This window comes from Procambarus clarkii, chromosome 32 (assembly GCF_040958095.1).
Source record: "Procambarus clarkii isolate CNS0578487 chromosome 32, FALCON_Pclarkii_2.0, whole genome shotgun sequence".
NCBI lineage: Eukaryota > Metazoa > Arthropoda > Malacostraca > Decapoda > Cambaridae > Procambarus > Procambarus clarkii.
The window spans coordinates 31,514,982-31,533,598 of record NC_091181.1 but is presented as its reverse complement, the minus strand read 5'-3'; the positions used below and the strand labels follow the sequence as shown (position 1 = coordinate 31,533,598).

Genomic DNA, 18,617 nt, shown 5'->3' with positions numbered 1-18,617 from the left:
TCCGGGTGGGTGACTGTTCGGGCTCCAGGTGGGTGTCTGTCCGGCTTCGGGTGGGTTCTTGGTAGGGCTTGGGGTGGGTTCTTGGTAGGTATTGGGACTGGGTTCTTGGTAGGGCTTGGGGGTGGGTTCTTGGTAGGGCTTGGGGGTGGGTTCTTGATAGGGCTTGGGGGTGGGTTCTTGGTAGGGCTTGGGGGTGGGTTCTTGGTAGGGCTTGGGGGTGGGTTCTTGGTAGGGTTTGGGGTTGGCTCCCGGTCAGGCTCGGGGTGGGCTCTTTCGGGATCGGGATAGGCTCTCGGGCTTGGGGAACCTCTGTACGGCTCGGGGTAGGTTCTTGGTCGGGCTCAGGGTGGGTTCTCTGTAGGGCTCGGGGTGGGTTCTTGGTAGGGCTCAGGGCAGGTTCTCTGTAGGGATCGGGATGGGTTCTCGGTAGGGCTCGGGGCGGGCTCCAGGTACTCAACTGACGGGTTCCAGTTCACTCAACTGGCGGGCTCCAGTTCACTCAACTGGCGGGCTCCGGTTTACTAAACTGGCGGGCTCCGGGTGTTTGACTGGTCGGGCTCCGGGTGGGTGACTGTTCGGGCTCCAGGTGGGTGTCTGTCCGGCTTCGGGTGGGTTCTTGGTAGGGCTTGGGGGTGGGTTCTTGGTAGGGGCTTGGCGGTGGGTTCTTGGTAGGGCTTGGGGGTGGGTTCTTGGTAGGGCTTGGGGGTGGGTTCTTGGTAGGGCTTGGGGGTGGGTTCTTGGTAGGGCTTAGGGTTGGCTCTCGGTCAGGCTCGGGGTGGGCTCTTTCGGGTTCGGGATGGACTCTCGGGCTTGGGTTTCCTCTGTAGGGCTCGGGGTAGGTTCTTGGTCAGGCTCAGGGTGGGCTCTCTGTAGGGCTCAGAGTGGGTTCTTGATAGGACTCGGAGTGGGTTCTCTGTAGGGATCAGGGTGGGTTCTCGGTAGGGCTCTGGGTGGGTTCTCGGTCGGGCTCGGGGCAGGCTCCAGGTACTCAACTGACGGGTTCCAGTTCACACAACTGGCGGGCTCCGGTTCACTCAACTGGCGGGCTCCGGTTTACTAAACTGGCGGGCTCCGGGTGTTTGACTGGTCGGGCTCCGGGTGGGTGACTGTTCGGGCTCCAGGTGGGTGTCTGTCCGGCTTCGGGTGGGTTCTCGGTAGGGCTTGGGGGTGGGTTCTTGGTAGGGCTTGGGGTGGGTTCTTGGTAGGGCTTGGGGGTGGGTTCTTGGTAGGGCTTGGGGGTGGGTTCTTGGTAGGGCTTGGGGGTGGGTTCTTGGTAAGGCTTGGGGGTGGGGTCTTGGTAGGGCTTGGGGGTGGGGTCTTGGTAGGGCTTGGGGGTGGGGTCTTGGTAGGGCTTGGGGGTGGGGTCTTGGTAGGGCTTGGGGGTGGGGTCTTGGTAGGGCTTGGGGGTGGGGTCTTGGTAGGGCTTGGGGGTGGGGTCTTGGTAGGGCTTGGGGGTGGGGTCTTGGTAGGGCTTGGGGGTGGGGTCTTGGTAGGGCTTGGGGGTGGGGTCTTGGTAGGGCTCGGGGTGGGTTCTCTGTAGGGATCGGGATGGGTTCTCGGTAGGGCTCGGGGCGGGCTCCAGGTACTCAACTGACGGGTTCCAGTTCACTCAACTGGCGGGCTCCGGTTCACTCAACTGGCGGGCTCCGGTTTACTAATCTGGCGGGCTCTGGGTGTTTGACTGTTCGGGCTCCAGGTGGGTGTCTGTCCGGCTTCGGGTGGGTTCTTGGTAGGGCTTGGGGGTGGGTTCTTGGGAGGTCTTGGGACTGGGTTCTTGGTAGGTCTTGGGGCTGGGTTCTTGGTAGGTCTTGGGGCTGGGTTCTTGGTAGGGCTTGGGGGTGGGTTCTTGGTAGGGCTTAGGATTGGCTCTCGGTTGTCAAGCTCGGGGTGGGCTCTCGGGCTTGGGGTACCTCTGTAGGGCTCGGGGTAGGTTCTTGGTCGGGCTCAGGGTGGGTTCTCTGTAGGGCTTGGGGTGGGTTCTCTGTAGGGATCGGGGTGGGTTCTCGGTAGGGCTCTGGGTGGGTTCTTGGTCGGGCTCGGGGCAGGCTCCAGGTACTCAACTGATGGGTTCCAGTTCATTCAACTGTCGGGCTCCGGTTCACTCAGCTGGCGGGCTCCGGGTGGGTGTCTGTCCGGCTTCGGGTGGGTTCTTGGTAGGGCATAGGGTTGGCTGCCCAGACAAGTACAAGGGGAATGTTGTCTACGCTTATGTCGACCGTGCTCTAAGCCACAGCTCAGGATGGAAGCAAGTCGATGAAGAACTCTGTAGGGTAAGGCAGGTCCTAGTCAACAACGGCTTCTCCAATGGTTTCGTTGAAGACATCATAAAAAGGAAGGTGAAACACCATGCAACCTCTGAAGAGTCAACTAACACAACACCTGTACCCCCTATTAGACTATTTTACAGGAACTTCTTTTCCACAGCTCATAAAACGGAGGAAAGGGTCCTGAAAGATATTGTTAATAGGAACGTTATCCCTACAGACAAAAATCAGAAGATACAATTGACAATTTACTATAAAACCAAAAAAACAGCCAACCTACTCATGAAAAACTCTCCTGACACAAAGCAGAACGCCTTAAAGGAGACTAACGTTGTCTATACCTTTGAATGCCCACTTGGGGACTGTAAGCCTCAAAGAACTCAGTATATAGGCAAGACAACAACATCTCTTTACAGGCGATTAACAATGCATAAGCAACAGGGCTCCATTAAGAAACATATCTCTTCCCACAACCAGGCCATCACCAGAGAAGTCTTAACAAACAACACAGAAATCATCGATAGATACAGCGATAGCAGGCAGCTTGACATCTGTGAGGCACTACACATCAAGAAGTCAACACCAGCAATCAACAGCCAATTGATGCACAACTATATTCTACCCACTTCAAGACTCCGTACCAATATAGAAGCATCAAGAGGAAGTATGGGTCAATAGGCCCTTTGCAGTTACTTCCATTCTTCCCTCTCATTTATCCAATTTATACCCATTGTTCCGTGTTCTGCGTTGGTCAAAAGTTTGTTCACCTCTTCCAAAACTGTTGCAACACATCACCTCACCCAAATGCGAGTATATAAGACAAGCTGTTTAATGTTAGCATAAGTAAAACTGTTTAGTGTTCTCAGGTTACAGTTGTGTGTGTATAAACTAAAGTCTCTGAAAATGTAACAAGTTATTACGAAACGCGTTCAAGCCTCGCGTCAGACTAGAAATAAAAATGAATTTTGGAGAATTGATTTTTCAATTACCATCCACAGTAAAAAAGAAACATAAGAAATATTGAGAAAATTCGTGGTAGAATTATTAATCTTACCTTTTCGGTCATATTTAACAATATATACATTATATATAATATATATATATTACTCTTATTACAAATTCGGTACTTACAGCAGTTTGGATCTTGCAACCGAGGTCCCCTTGGCCTGGAACCTTAGGTCTCCACCAGCACTGTTGTGGACCAGCAGACGACATACAGGAGCAGCTGGCCAGCAACATTCCCACTCAAAATGCAGACGTCAAACAACAGCTCTGACCCACGGAGAGTGGATAAGATTGTTAGGTAAGTGAATGTAGGGGGGATATTGTAGTGCAAGATGTTATTATTGTGTAATGATGAGGATCTGTGTGTGTGTGGGGGAGGAAGTTAGTAGGTCATCATATGGACAATTCGTTCTTATATAGGCATGGGTTTTCTTGTCTCTGTACAATGCTTTGGTGTGATGTTTAAAGAATTACTTGTCTGTACACCTATATGGGTGGGATTTAGGGTATTATAGTTCGGTATTTTTGCTGTAGGGGGTATAGGTCATTACGTATACAAGATGCTTAGTTAGCAGACTTAAAACGATAATGATTAATGATAAAACAACCTAATCCATATAACATAACAAAGTCTAACTTAGTAGTACATTTTTATCAGAAAACTAGCCTTGTTGAAATGATTTTTTACTCCCATTTTGTTTAGAGTTTGAAAAGAAATGGCGAGGGTTAAACAAAGCTCATTTATTTATTTATATACAAGAAGGTATATAAGATTTTTACTTAATTTTTAGTTTTGACAGATAAGACCATATTAAATCAGATACAAGTCATACCACATACACGATGACTCGCAAACAAATGTTAAAACCTATCTAACCTAGGGTTTCCGGGTTCGATCCCCGGTGAAGGCAGAGACAAATGGGCAAAATGTTTTTCATCCTGATGCCCCTGTTACCTAGCAGTAAATAGGTACCTGGGAGTTAGACAGTTGCTACGGGCTGCTTCCTGGTGGGGGTGTAACAAAAAAGGAGGCCTGATCGAGGACCGGGCCGCGGAGACGCTAAGCCCCGAAATCATCTCAAGATAACCTAGCTCAACCCAACCTAAACTAACCAAACCAAGAATCAACCTAACCCAAACCAATGGAGTCCAGTACAGCTTAACCTAAGCTAATACATCCTACCATAACAGTATAGTGTATACGGTTTTAACAAACGGGAAAACGAGCATCGTCGAATTATTTCATGTCCAAAAAGTACCATCCATAAAGTTTGATACGTTAGGATGTATTAGCCAAGATTAGGCTGTGTTAGGCTTGGTTGGTTTGAGTTAGCCTGGGTAAGGTTAGGTAAATTTTCCAATCCATTGGTGAACAGTCATGTGTACAGGGTGACACATTATTACAGACCGTTTTACTAGTGATAAAAAAGCAATGTAGGACTAACACAACTATTGGAAAACAAGTTGTGTTATCAGTGTATAGTAGTAATTAATAATTTTGTACAAAGTTTGCATAAAAATGTTAGGTGTTTCAAGTAACTCACTAGGTTCTGGTAGACCTTTCATGACCCGTATAAAGGCCAGGCTGTGTGTGAAGAACTGTTAAAACCATCAACAGGTAATATACAGAAATGTTTATTGAACTAAATGCAGCTGGCCGAAGCAGCCATTGACATGAAACTGTTAGCGGCCAGTTTCATGTTAGTTACGTATTTATGGAAACTCTCCATCAGCGACCACATAACCAGATTTTAAAATGCACTATAATCTTAATTTAAATATATTTTGTTATTACAGTACTGTATCTGGTTTTCTTTACAAAGTACAGTATTTATATCATCCTACCCACAACAGTTGTTTAATTTCCGAGTACCTGTTTACTGCTAGGTGAACAGAAGAATTAGGTGAAAGGAAATGTGCCCAGCCATATCTGTCCTGACTGGGAATTGAACCCAGGATCCCCAATTGGGAGTCAAGGGGGAAGGCAACCGATTTTTACCTGACTTTACCTGAGGGCCACTAACGTATTAGTGGCCTCGATGAGAACAGAAAAGCTTGTCCAAAGTCCCCTCATTTGCCTTGATTATTTTTTTCCAGTTGGATTTTAAAATGTAAGAGTTTGGGCAATTATGTTTGGCAGGTAGGCAGTTCCATGGGTTTATAACCGTATGGGGGTAAAAGGCATCTCTTGTTTTCAGTCCTATGTTGTGGTTTGTTGAGCTTTTATAAGACATTATCTGGATCAACATCCTCCAAATTGTTCAGTATTTTAAAATTTCAATGAGGTCTGCTAAGTCATGTCTGGTTTGAAGTGTTGTTAGTGCTGTGGCCCTCAACTGTTCCTGGTATGAGAGTTGATTACACTGTGATACCCTCAACTATAATAAATTCTGTTTTCAGACAACATACAGCCTCTTTGCTCAAATCCCTGGACATACTAAACATTTAATCCGTACTCTTCATTCTCTTCACATTATAAACACTTGCAAAGCTCTGTTCCTTAATACTAACTCAGATTTTAAACTTCCGAATTGTATGAAATAAGAATGTTGTGATGTTCTGCATGAACATCACTGCTGAAATATCTCTAAGATTCTCTATGCAGGTCTCTATATAGAGAGACCAAATGTGTGGAATTTCCTAACCCAATGTCTTCACTTTAGTATCCCACATTGTGCTAATTACTCATCTAGTGCTGTACTATCTACAAATGCACTCCATCAACATAATTTCTCATCACCCTTATTACTACCTTACCTCTCGCTTAACAATTAGCTTAGCTTAGATGTCACGCTATTGTGATTTCTGTGTATAATGAAGTAAGGGCGAAGAGGTAGAACGGCCTATTGACATAGCTCGAGTGCATGGGGGGAGTTGTGTAAAATCCTGGTTTGTCTCTCGGAGAGGCTGCAGGATCCAAGTAAATTCAGAAGAATTTCTGGTTGTAATTCTTATACCATGTCGTAGCTCAGTCGATTAAGGCAGCGTCTGGGATGCTCTTGGACGCAAGTTCGAATCCTCGTCACGGCCCCTTGTAGATTTGTTCTCTTAAGATTAACTGTTTCCCTTGTACAATAATTTAAAATTCACTGCAAATTTTGCGTTAGCTTTAAGATTTGCCTAAAATGCTATGCATGTTAGTGGCTTTACAAGAATGTACAGATAATGGCGATTCATTTGTACAAATAACCCATTGTAGTGAATAATATTGTAGTGTCAGGGGGGGCCTAACGGCTGAGTGGACAGCGCTCCGGATTTGTATTCCTAAGGTTCCGGGTTTGATCCCCAGTGGAGGTGGAAACAAATGGGCAGAGTTTCTTTCACCCTGATGCCCCTGTTACCTGGCAGTAAATAAGTACCTGAGAGTTAGACAGCTGCTACTGGCTGCTTCCTGGGGGGGTGTAACAAAAAGGAGGCCTGGTCGAGGATTGGGCCACGGGGACGCTAAGCCCCGAAATCGTCTCTAGATAACCTCAAAATACTGTAGTGTAGTGATCAACACAGTCAGCTCGCAATTGAAACGTTCGGGATTGATTTCTGCCGCAGGACGGGGACGTTTGGTACGTTTGCTTTTGCCCGATGCCTGTGTTCACCTAGCGGTAAATAAGTACCTAGGAGTTGAGCAACTATTGTTGATTGCATCTTGGGAAAGACTAGTAGTTGGCCTAGAGGGGACCTTGATAAACCTAACTGGCTTTGTCCCAATGGGAAATCATACTTAAGTACGATACAAGTAAAAAACTTTTCAAAATCTTTTCTGTGGAGAGCCTTGTAGGCTCCAGGGAGCCTCTGGGCTCACCCAGAAAATGGTGTTTCATTACATTCAGTGCTGTATTTTTTTTTCAAATAATGTTACTTTTGTGAGGGTTTGTGTACAGTAATTATTGAACTTCATTGTTGTTTGTATTTGTAATATGTTCTCTCATCTTCCCTCCTGATTTTCCATAACTAATCACTTCTTGCAAAGAGAATTATAAAACCTGTGTTTATTGAATTCATTTTATTTGCCTTCTCACTCATGCTTTAATGTTACTTATTTGATCAATAACACCTTACTGATACAGTAATAATAATAATACATTAATATTACATTTTTATACATACCAACTGCAATATAATGTAATTTGACCATTGACAGGTACAAACCATCAGCACAAGGGACTCCAGGGGCCCCTGGTGAAGATCCAACTACTGACTACATGAATGTACTAGGCATGATCTTCAGCATGTGTGGTCTAATGATGAGAGTAAGTTTTGGGTTTCTGGCATTATAGGGTCTGTTCTGAAGCCCACAGTATCATCCCTATTGTCTACCACTATCATCCCTATTCATCCTGGCACTAGCTTGCTCAGTTTTTTTTGTTTTCAACTCATATTTTATGAACTACTGTATATTGTATGTAAGTGATGTTGGCATTCATGGGAACATTTTCTGTGGGAGCCATGCTTTTTGTATTGTTTATATTCATGCTTCACTTGTCAGTTTAAGGCACCCATCTTGTGTGCCCTTAGCTGTTCATTCATTCTGATTTATTTATTTATTTATTTATTTATTTATGCATATACAAGAATGTACATAAGGAATGTGAGGATACAAATATGGTAATTACAGTCTTGTAAAGCCACTAGCACGCGCAGCGTTTCGGGCAGGTCCTTAATCTAAGGAAATTTTAAGGAGGTAAATACTTGCAAAATTTATAGACAAAAAAATGATAACAGATTACATGGAATGAAAAAAAAAGATGAGAAAAATGATGATGAGATGAGATGAAAAAAGATTTAGTTTCTCAACTCTCTGCCTTGTAGCTAGTTTGTATTACCCATTCCCAACAGTAATATTTTTCAAGATTCTGGGTGTTGTCCTAGTCAGGGCTTCTCCTTTTGAGTTGCCATTACATCAGTACTGCTTGGGACTCGGTCCACGTGGCCAGGCCTGTTGCTGGGTATTTTAGTGTGTGTTATGTCTGATTCTGACTCGTGTGCCATGTTGGTGCCTTGCATCATCTTCTGTGTGTACAGTTGGAGTCACACTAATAATACTTCAATACCTGTCACATAGGTCTGATCTTTCTAGTTTTTTAATTGATAGGAGGTTGGAGAACCGTCAACTCAACCCTTGTGACTAACATGGATGTCCATTATTCGGTAATTATTGTGCCGAAGATTGTAATTAAGTCAAAATACATTTTCACTTTACTGAAAAATTTATGGCATGAGTGTGAAGTGAGCCAAAAGTGTGACAAAGCAACAGCAGTCGGCTGAATGCTGGGCATGGGGGAAGAGGGAGGGAGGGTGTGAGACTATCCCTTCCTCATTTCCTCTCTCAAGCTTGGTGAAAAAGTTCTCTCCTTTTGAATGTTTGGTTTCAATAAAGTTGTGTGTGTGTACATCTATAATTTTAATACCAAATTATCCGTGATCAGTATCATATGCCATAATCAAGACGCATCATAAAAGAATTTTTTGCGAATAATTTATTAATAATAATAATTCATTGTGTTGGAGGACTGGCAGCCAGGTTATACATACAGTACATGTTAGGTTTGTATCCAGGTTCTTCCCCCCTATCCCTAGGGTCTAATTACTGACCCTCCCCAGTATGCAACCCCACAATAAGCTGACTTTTGGGTACCTATTTCCTGCTAGGTGAACAGGTACATTAGGTGATAGGATACACACCCGCCATTTCTATCTTGCCTGAGATTTGAACCCAGAATTCTAGATTGCGAGTCAAGAACGAACTCGACTATACTACCGGTACCCTCAATTTACTGGGATTTATGTCAAGAATGGTTGAGTTTGTGTAAATCCTGGTCATTATGTTATGTTGGGACCACCAATAATTGTCATATACTGTAATTATGATTTTTAAATGGAATTGTTTGCCAATGATTGCTCTATCATATGCCATTGTCAAAATGATAAGTACATACTGTAATAGATCATGTTGGACCACAAATTTTAGATCCATTTGGCATAGGGTCTCCATTTTTGTGCAACTCTGGAGCTCTTCTCAGTGTTACCTTGAGGTGCTTCCGGGGCTTAGCGTCCCCGCGGCCCGGTCGTCGACCAGGCCTCCTGGTTGCCGGACTGATCAACCAGGCTGTTGGATGCGGCTGCTCGCAGCCTGACGTATGAGTCACAGCCTGGTTGATCAGGTGTAATTATGTTTAGAGCAGGGTTCTTCCCAGCTGGTTTCACCATTTGTGTTGTCTTCAAAGATTGCCTTGATAGCATTGCTCTAGTTGTTTGAGCTGCTGCTGTGGGATGTGGTTGCATATTTACACTATATGCGGCCTGTCGTGCTTTCCAGCGTGCAGTTCTAGATCATCAGGAATCTTCTTAGTTGTATTCCTTGCGGTTTGCCTCTCTCTTTACACCCTTTCTACTTTCTGGAGGGAAAGGGAAGGGAAGGGAATTATTAGGAGAAATCACTAAATCATTATAACTATATAGCATTTGGAAGGGATCAATATAAGGATTTTTGATGGGACATGGGGACGAAATTGTGCCCAACCACTTGGACAGTCGGGGATTGAAAACCGGCTTGCAAAAAAATGGGCCTTCGCTCTACTGTCTAGCCCAAGTGGTTGGGCGGGAAGGGAAGGTAGATCAATCTTTGATAGCTGGCAGTGCAGTATTTTAGCCTCGGTCTGCTTCAGTTGAGTTCTTCGGATCCAGCTTTGGGCCATGTGTAGATCCATATCTCCTGGTTCCTGGCTGGGGTAGGGGTTCTAGTGCATCGTTCGCTCTGGACAGTGCTCCTGTTCACCCTTTGTTTTTGAAGTGTTGACCTTTTAGGCAAGTTGATTGAAACCTCAGGTAACCTCAAGGCTGTCATCTGGTGGAAGATGGGTAAATCAAGGGCCTACCAGAAAAAGATGTTTAATTATACAGTATTCAATGCTTAATTTTCACATATATAGTACAGTACATGTTTTAAGTAAATAATATCAGACTTTATCTTGGATCATTTTCTTATTTAGGGTTTTAATCTTATAATACTTATATTGAGGAATGTGATTTCTACTCACTTTATGAATTTTAATCCTCCAAATACTGTATTATTAAAACTATGATTATAGAAATTTTAGACATTGTTGTTATAAATGATACTCTATAGTGAACTCATTATTTCTTACTTGCAGTTGAAGTGGTGTGCTTGGGTTGCGCTATACTGCTCCTGCATCAGCTTTGCCAACTCGAGAGTCAATGACGATACGAAACAAATGCTCAGCAGCTTCATGTAAGGTTTATCTTGTTTTCTTCTGAAATTTGTATATTACTAAACCCATAAAGGTACAACCTGTCCTCATAGCATGTCACATTTTAACATATACTTTACTTTACACAAGGCCAAAACCTGGTGTACTAAGGCAAATAAACATTGCGACGGGGTAAATACCCTAACTGTGCAACCTGTCCTCTTACAAATTACGTCTGAATTTGGTCGTTTGCCCATATGGCCAAAAATGGACATAATTTAAAAATAAAAAAATTAAAATAAATTTTGGATTTTGTTTCAAAACAGTAAGTTGAGGGTCCTCTCGTAGGTTAGGAGGGCAGGAAATTGTCCTCAAGTTTCAAAAGCTATGAACAACGTTAAATGAAAGTTTCCTCTCCTAACCTTTCCAAGTAAGCCAGAGGACTTAGAGAAAACGCGACAGTATGTCACTTTCGTGAGCCAATTTCATTTCAAATTACGTTCATTTTTGGATATAGCATGCATTCGAACGAAAAGCGACGTTATTTTCAAGAGGACAGGTTGAACCATGATGTGCCTGACCACCATCATATGGTGGGTCAGGTCACCTAAAGTCCCAGCTAGCCTGCCATCCCCGCTCGTTGAGCCAAATGGAACCCCCAAATATTCTATAAGGAAGAGAACAGGACTGGGAGGTGAGCGATTGACTACATGCCTGAAAAGGGCATTTCATTACCTGGATCTGGATTTGTACCTGGATAAGGGGGTTCTGGGATTTCTTTTCTCCAAGCCTGGCCTGGGCCAGGCATGACGTGCAAGATCTTGGTCCAGTAGACTGTTGCTTGGAGTGGCCTGCAGGGCCATATTCCCACTTACAATCTAGTTAGTCCAGCACTTCTTGCAGGAAACTCTAATTTTTTTTTGAAGAAATACTTTTGTTCCAGCCATACTTATTTTATTTGCTGTGAGGATATTAAGGAGCCGTGGTCCTTTGATATTCATACAGTGTTCTATGATTGTTCCTGTGGCACCTTTATTCTTCACTTGCGCTATTCTGCATTTCCTACCATATTGTTCGCTCCACTACCTTACCTTACCTTGAGGTTACCTTGAGGTGCTTCCGGGGCTTAGCGTCCCCGCGGCCCGGTCGTCGACCAGGCCTCTTGGTTGCTGAACTGATCAACCAGGCTGTTGGACGCGGCTGCTCGCAGCCTGACGTATGAGTCACAGCCTGGTTGATCAGGTATCCTTTGGAGGTGCTTATCCAGTTCTCTCTTGAACACGGTGAGGGGTCGGCCAGTTATGCCCCTTATGTGTAGCGGAAGCGTGTTGAACAGTCTCGGGCCTCTGATGTTGATAGTTCTCTCTCGGAGTACTTGTTGCACCTCTGCTTTTCAACGGGGGTATTCTGCACATCCTTCCATGTCTTCTGGTCTCATGTGATGTTATTTCTGTGTGCAGGTTTGGGACCAGCCCCTCTAATATTTTCCACGTGTAAATTATTATGTATCTCTCCCGCCTGCGCTCAAGGGAGTACAGATTTAGGCTCTTTAGTCGGTCCCAATAGTTTAGATGTTTTACTGAGTGGATTCTAGCAGTAAAGGATCTCTGCACACTCTCCAGGTCAGCAATTTCTCCAGCTTTGAAAGGGGCTGTCATTGTGCAGCAGTACTCCACTCTAGAGAGCACAAGCATTTTGAAAAGTATCATCATCGGTATAGCATCTGTTATAATATTGTGCAAATTTTGGACCTGGATATTCATACAGTGTTCTATGACTGTTTCTGTGGCACATTTTTTCTTCACTTGCGCTATTCTGCATTTCCTACCATATTGTTCGCTCCACTATGTTATAATACTGTGCAAATTTTGGACCTGGAGTTCAGTCCATGTATACAGTACATGATACCTCTCTTGTCTCCTTTCCAGAGTACATTTTGGGAGCTTCAAATGGTCCCAATAATTTATGTACTTTATTGTGTTTGTGTGCTGAGTATGTCCTCTGTATTCCCTGTGTTTCAACAATCTCTCTTGCTCTGATTTGTTATTTTTGGGAGAGCCCTGTCAGTAGTTTTCTGAGCTTACTTGTCAGTCACTATAGCATTGACTTCATGATTTTCCTAAGGGTGACAACACTTGCATAATTGTCTTTTGTTATTGAATGTAATTTAAATTACATTAATCCAACCCATTGTTACTGGCTAATAGTTCTGATTTTCAAAGTAAATTATCATAATTAAACAAATATACTTTTATTTGCTTGTCACAAATAATTTACTAATTATATTAACATTTCAGGTTGTCCATTTCTGCAGTTGTGATGTCCTACCTTCAAAACCCACAGCCAATGACACCTCCATGGTCCAATATATAAACAGTTCTATATTATCGATTGTTTTTGGTTGAATGGAAATGTATAATTGCCTCACCATACTTGTATTAAAATTGTACTGCTGAATGACAGTGACAATTTTAGTTTTAATAAACTAGCTAATGGTGCCAGGTTTGTATTATGATGTGCAATATGGAACAGTGCCAACATTTGATGATGTGCATGAGTTACAAAATGGCTTGGTTTGTTAATCTTTTAATTTGTGTAGCCTGCACTATATAATTCTTGTGTTATACTTCCCATCCAAAAGTTTCTTGTAAGCAGCTTGTCTTTTTTTTTCTTTAACAAATGGACAAATTTGTATTGTCCCATAACATTATCATGTCATTCATGCCAGTGTAAAAGGCAATAGCATGAAGGTCAAAGCTTGAAATATCCTGGAATATGAAGTACCATACGAGTTGATCCTCGAGTGACAACCACATTAGTACAGTAGATAGCCTCCATATTAGACATAAAAGGAAGACTTGATCACCACGTTAGAAATAGAAGAGTGAAAGGGAATTGGGAGTGGAATGGTAGGCAGTCAGTATGGGGGAAGGGAGACTTTTGGAGTACAGGTACAGTACAGTACTGTCCATTCAGTTGAGCCAGGCTGTCACCTGATCGGATGACAGGCAAAGTTATCAGTCACTAGCACTGATTTTATAGTTTTCTTCGAGGTGACATCAACTGCATAATATCTTTTTGATCATGAAATTACATTAACTCCAACCAGTTACTGCTGGCTAATAATTCTTAGACATAAAGGAAAGAGGACAAATCAGAAGAGCATGTTAAGATAGGGCTACCTGAATAGGTTTCAGTTGTGGTTACTCCATCAGAGGGGCGTTCATGGGGATAAAGACAGATTCTACAGTAAATTGTTAATTCCTCTTTTAGGACTGCCTCCTCTTCCATTTTGCTTAGTTATGCAAAGTTGTTGTTTTATGGTTACAAAGGAAACATATCATTCCTTAATTTCTTATTTTGACTGTATCAGAATTTAGAATTTCTAAAATATAGTTACAGGTTGTAAGTACAGTATGTATAACAGTTTATACAGTACTATACTTTGTGTATAAAATATATATTAATGCAGGCCATATGTATTATTGTTAAATATGTACTTTTGTATTTCATAGTAAACCTTTTACCATAATATATAATTATCTTCTCCTTTCAATAGTGCATTTGTCATGTTGAATTGTATGGTATATCAGGATTTTATCGGTACTACCTTGTTGACTGCGTGTTCCTCCCGTTACTATACTGTATACAGTATCTCTCCTTCCCATTACAGTATTACGCTGAGATGTATCAGTAAGGTGGTTGGGCTCACTGGCTCAAGCAAAGAATATTCACTATACAATACTATATTGAAAATAAATTCAGTGGATTTTGTACTACATGGGAACCTGGTCCAAGATAGGGATTTTAATCTAGCCAGTGACCTGTACAATGAATTTGGCATCTAGATAATGCAGAATTCCTCCAAGACTGATAATTTTAAATTAATATTACTAAAAAATTCAAACAGTGCTTTTTCCATGGGATTTCTGCATCAAATTATGCACAAATGTATGTCAAATAAAGCATAACAAATTATGCACAAATAAAGGGTGAATGCTGTGGATCTTGTTGTCCATTAAAATCTGTACAATAAAGCTTTCAGTCACATGCCATCCCTAAGGTGTGGCGTTGTTTACAATTTCCCATTTAGAATCCTTTCATTAGAAAGTATTTACACCACAGTATTGTATGTCGAACATAAAAAATATTAAATGTATAAAGATATTGTACACAATGTGATAAATCAATGATATAATCTTTAGAGCAGGACAGCACGATCGAACCAATGTTGTGGATAACCACAGATGTGCACCTTAACCCATGGACTAGGATGTGCAAAAAGTTAAATGACCTGGGGCCGGATTCAGGAAGGTACTTAAGAAGGTTTTTCCTCTTAGCTAAGAGCGTTTTCCGTCTTAGCGCCTTCGTGGCGGCTACGTCCGTATTCAATTAATTAACTACCCTAAGTGGAAAAACCTTCGTAAGTTCATTCCTGGATTTAAGTGTGGTTTCGACCACTCGTAGCTTTACGTAAACTGGATATAAGTAATTTTTTCTCTACTACATAACACTGGGATCGATTTATGATATTGGAACATGACCAAAATATTATAGCTGGTGAATCTAGTGAAGAGGAATCCTTCGTGTTAGTTATATATGCATTCTCTGCTTGAAACTTGAAGTAAATATGTGCTTGATAGTAGAATTAGTTTTATAATAGCAAGATATTATACCAGTAGTTATTAAGTAAATAAACACTGGTGAACATGAAATATGAGAGAAGGTGATGAGCCCTGCCTGATGGGATCATTTACTATCACCAAATGCGCCTGTTCACCTAGTAGTAAGGGTGTACCTTAGCTATACATACCCATTTCTAATTTATTTAGTTTGGTTTTATTTTGAAATTAAATCTGGGTGAGACATAAAATAAAAATATGCTGCACAAATGATGATAGGTAAGGAAAAGGGTAAAAATGTCAAAAACTTTATTCATTGAATACTTAAAGCTATAATTATGACTATATAGATTATTAAAAAAGAGAGGGAAGTAGGGGTCCAAGACCTCTTCCTGTTATACAATTTGGGTGTGGAACAAGTAATTATCAAAAGAAGGCACCATGCTGGGAAGGCTATGTAGCAGTAAGGCAGTGAGGTGAGGCAGCTACTTATTTGAGAAATGCTTATTTTATTTACCTTATAAGCTGAGGCAACTTGTTTTATTTGAGGAATACTCGGCTGATTCCTCTACATTTAGCATGGAACAAATTTGTGTCCAAGACCTCTTCCTGTTACTCAATTTGGCTGTGTGTAACCAAACTAGAAGTGCTCTACAAATCAAGGGACCCAGAATGTGGAATGACCTCCCGAATCATGTCAAAGGCTGTACCCCTCTCAACCAGTTTAGAGTTAAACCAAGTACTGCCAAATTAACTCCATGTAACCTAACTTACCTCCTAAATGTCAACCCATGTCTTGCTATTTTTTAAACAACGCTGTTCACCAACATGTGCAATTGCTGATTTATACTATGTTAACCCCCTTTTTGTATTTTTTATTCCTTCTTTCAACACAATTCATACCTAATCCCGATTACTATTAAGTTTTAGTCTGTGTTTTTTTTTCCCTCCACACCTTGCCCGAAATGCTATGAGTATTAGTGGCTTTAGGTATTGTATGTACTAGCTCTGCCTATAAATCCATCATTATGTTTGTAAATCAACTGTATGTACTTTTCCTGAATAAAATGTATTTATTATTTATTTTTTAATCAGGAAGTATTAAAAGAAGGCACCAAGCTGGGAAGGCTATGTAGCACCATTGTGTGTAACAATAAACCAAATTTTTTTTAACAAATAATGCACCTGTATGGGAAAACAAATCCTGTCAGCTGTAAAAATATTGATGCAGTTATTTAAATGAAAAATATAATGAAAGAAATATTACTGGTTTATTTTTATCCTATCTTTTTGTACTGTACAGTATATCCAAGGAAGTGAAAAATTGAGACATAATGCACAATTCAATGAATGATTAGCAGTTCAAAAGAAATATGACTTGTATTACATATCAACATGAGATCTTAATGATCCATGGTCAACATGATTTAATAAGGATAATACAGTACTGTATTTGTAATACAAACTATAATTTAAAATCTTTATTACTGATTTTTTTTATTAAGAAGATTAGGTATACACAGCAATGTGCTGCTACCCTAGTCTATATGGAATATTACACAGTGTAGATAAAAAACTAGCTATAAATTTATCTAATACTCCCATCTCACAGGATGGTTAGACATACTGTACATGGAATCAATTTAGAAAATACCAGCCTCAATACAAAAAACAAATCAACTCTGACTAAACAACCCGTTCTCGCAAATTCGTAAAGTCAATATTGACTTATTAACTACGTGCATAGGTGATATACTAAACATAATAGATACCCTTAAAAAAATTCATAGAAAACACCGACCTTACCTAACCTTGTTAGTATCTTAAGATAAGCATCTTATTGCTTCGTATTTACAATTATTACTTAACCTATACCTATTATAGGTTAAGTAATAATTGTAATTACGAAGCAATAAGATGCTTATCTTAAGATACTAACAAGGTTAGGTAAGGTCGGTGTTTTCTATGAATCTTTTTAAGGGTATCTATTATGTTATGTCACCTATGCACATATTTAATAAGTCAATATTGACTTATTAAATTTGCGAGAACGGGTTGGACTAAACAACTCTAAGCAATTTTCACAAGAGGTAAGCACTGAATCATGGAAACATTATATTATAATTACTCTTACCAGTTTCTACAAAACTCCTCTCAAACAATGTATTTTTAAACATGTTTAGGTATACACAGCAATGTGCTGCTTCCCTATTCTGTATAAAGGACCACACAGTGTAGATCAAAAACCAGCTACAAGCTCACCCAACATCCTCACCTCACAGGATGGCCAGTCATACATGGAATTAGGAGAGAACAAAATACTTAATGCTGATCTATTAGCCTCCACTGGCAAAATCTGGGTGCAGCACAAGAATATCTTCCAATATTCCTGAGTGTATGAAGTAATTACAGAGCTCAAAATACCTCATACCATTTGGTATGAAGTCACTGATAACAGGACAATCACAGATATAGTGTTGGAGAGTATGTTCTCTCAAGTAGGACTGAAAACAGATGTTTTTTTTCCACCAAGAGGACTATAAACCCATGGAACCGCCTACCCGCTGAAGCCGTAAATGCCAAATTCCAGCTAAAAAATATCATTAAGACAATTGGCAGGCCCTTTAACAAGCCGCCGGCTTTCTGTCCTCTTCGAGGTCACTAGATAGTTAGTGGCCCTTGGGTAAATTCAGTAAATATATACAATAATTGTCAGCTCATCTTCCGAGCAACAAGGACAGCTACACAGTATCTCTTAGAATTACGTAGGTAAACAACAAATGTAACATATTTGTTTACTACAATGTCGGTGCTGGCTGTAGAAGTTGAAAAAACATTGTTTTACTTCGAAATATACTAATTTTATAAGAAAATTCGACGTAAATAGGAGGCAGTAGAGCTCCGATAAGCCAGCGCTAAATCTTTAATATGAAGAATGTTGCTGCTCTCTGATTGGCCAAACGAAACACAGTAGTGACCTCTATCGGCACGCAGGTGAACCAACAATTTTCTTTCTAAGTATACATTATTGAATCGCACCTAAGCATCTTCTTTGGGCGCACTTAGGAACCTTCGTAGCAAACCCACTTACGAAGAAATATACAGAGCTTCCTGAATCTAGGTCCAGCTTTATAGTACAGTATATAATAAAGCTATAGTATATAGTATTTTTTGGCGCCACATGACATCCTTATAGATAATTTATAGTATGCTTATTATAATTTACTGAGACCTGTTAAAGACTTCTCGAAAGCAAATGACGGGCCTTCAATAGGAGGCATCCTATTGGAATACAATGCTAAATGGCACACAAATTTCACACAAAGTAGGACTGAAAAAATATAATTATCATTAGAATTTGAGTAAACAGATGATTCTGCTCTCAACGGCGATGAACAGCACTGTAGACTATACTAAAATCTCAATAATTAAGTCTTAAAACCATCAAATATACTGAAATAATAAGTGATTGCTGATAGCCATTAGCTATAAATCTACCAAAGGCAAACTTGAATATCTGT

The 18,617-nt window shown here is 41.1% G+C and overlaps 1 protein-coding gene across 2 annotated transcripts in view; it reads left to right on the top strand.

The window, feature by feature from the left end:
- LOC138349615 (protein Asterix-like) overlaps positions 1–14,006 on the top strand; it is a 50,149-nt gene extending 36,143 nt beyond the window's left edge. For both annotated transcript variants that reach the window (XM_069335140.1, XM_069335138.1), the window contains 4 exons: positions 3,398–3,567; positions 7,408–7,516; positions 10,418–10,515; positions 12,772–14,006. In XM_069335140.1, the coding sequence (XP_069191241.1) occupies positions 3,515–3,567; positions 7,408–7,516; positions 10,418–10,515; positions 12,772–12,847 (336 nt within the window). In that variant the 5' untranslated portion in view covers positions 3,398–3,514 and the 3' untranslated portion in view covers positions 12,848–14,006. The remainder of the gene's footprint in view (positions 1–3,397; positions 3,568–7,407; positions 7,517–10,417; positions 10,516–12,771) is intronic.
- Positions 14,007–18,617: the final 4,611 nt, after the last annotated feature.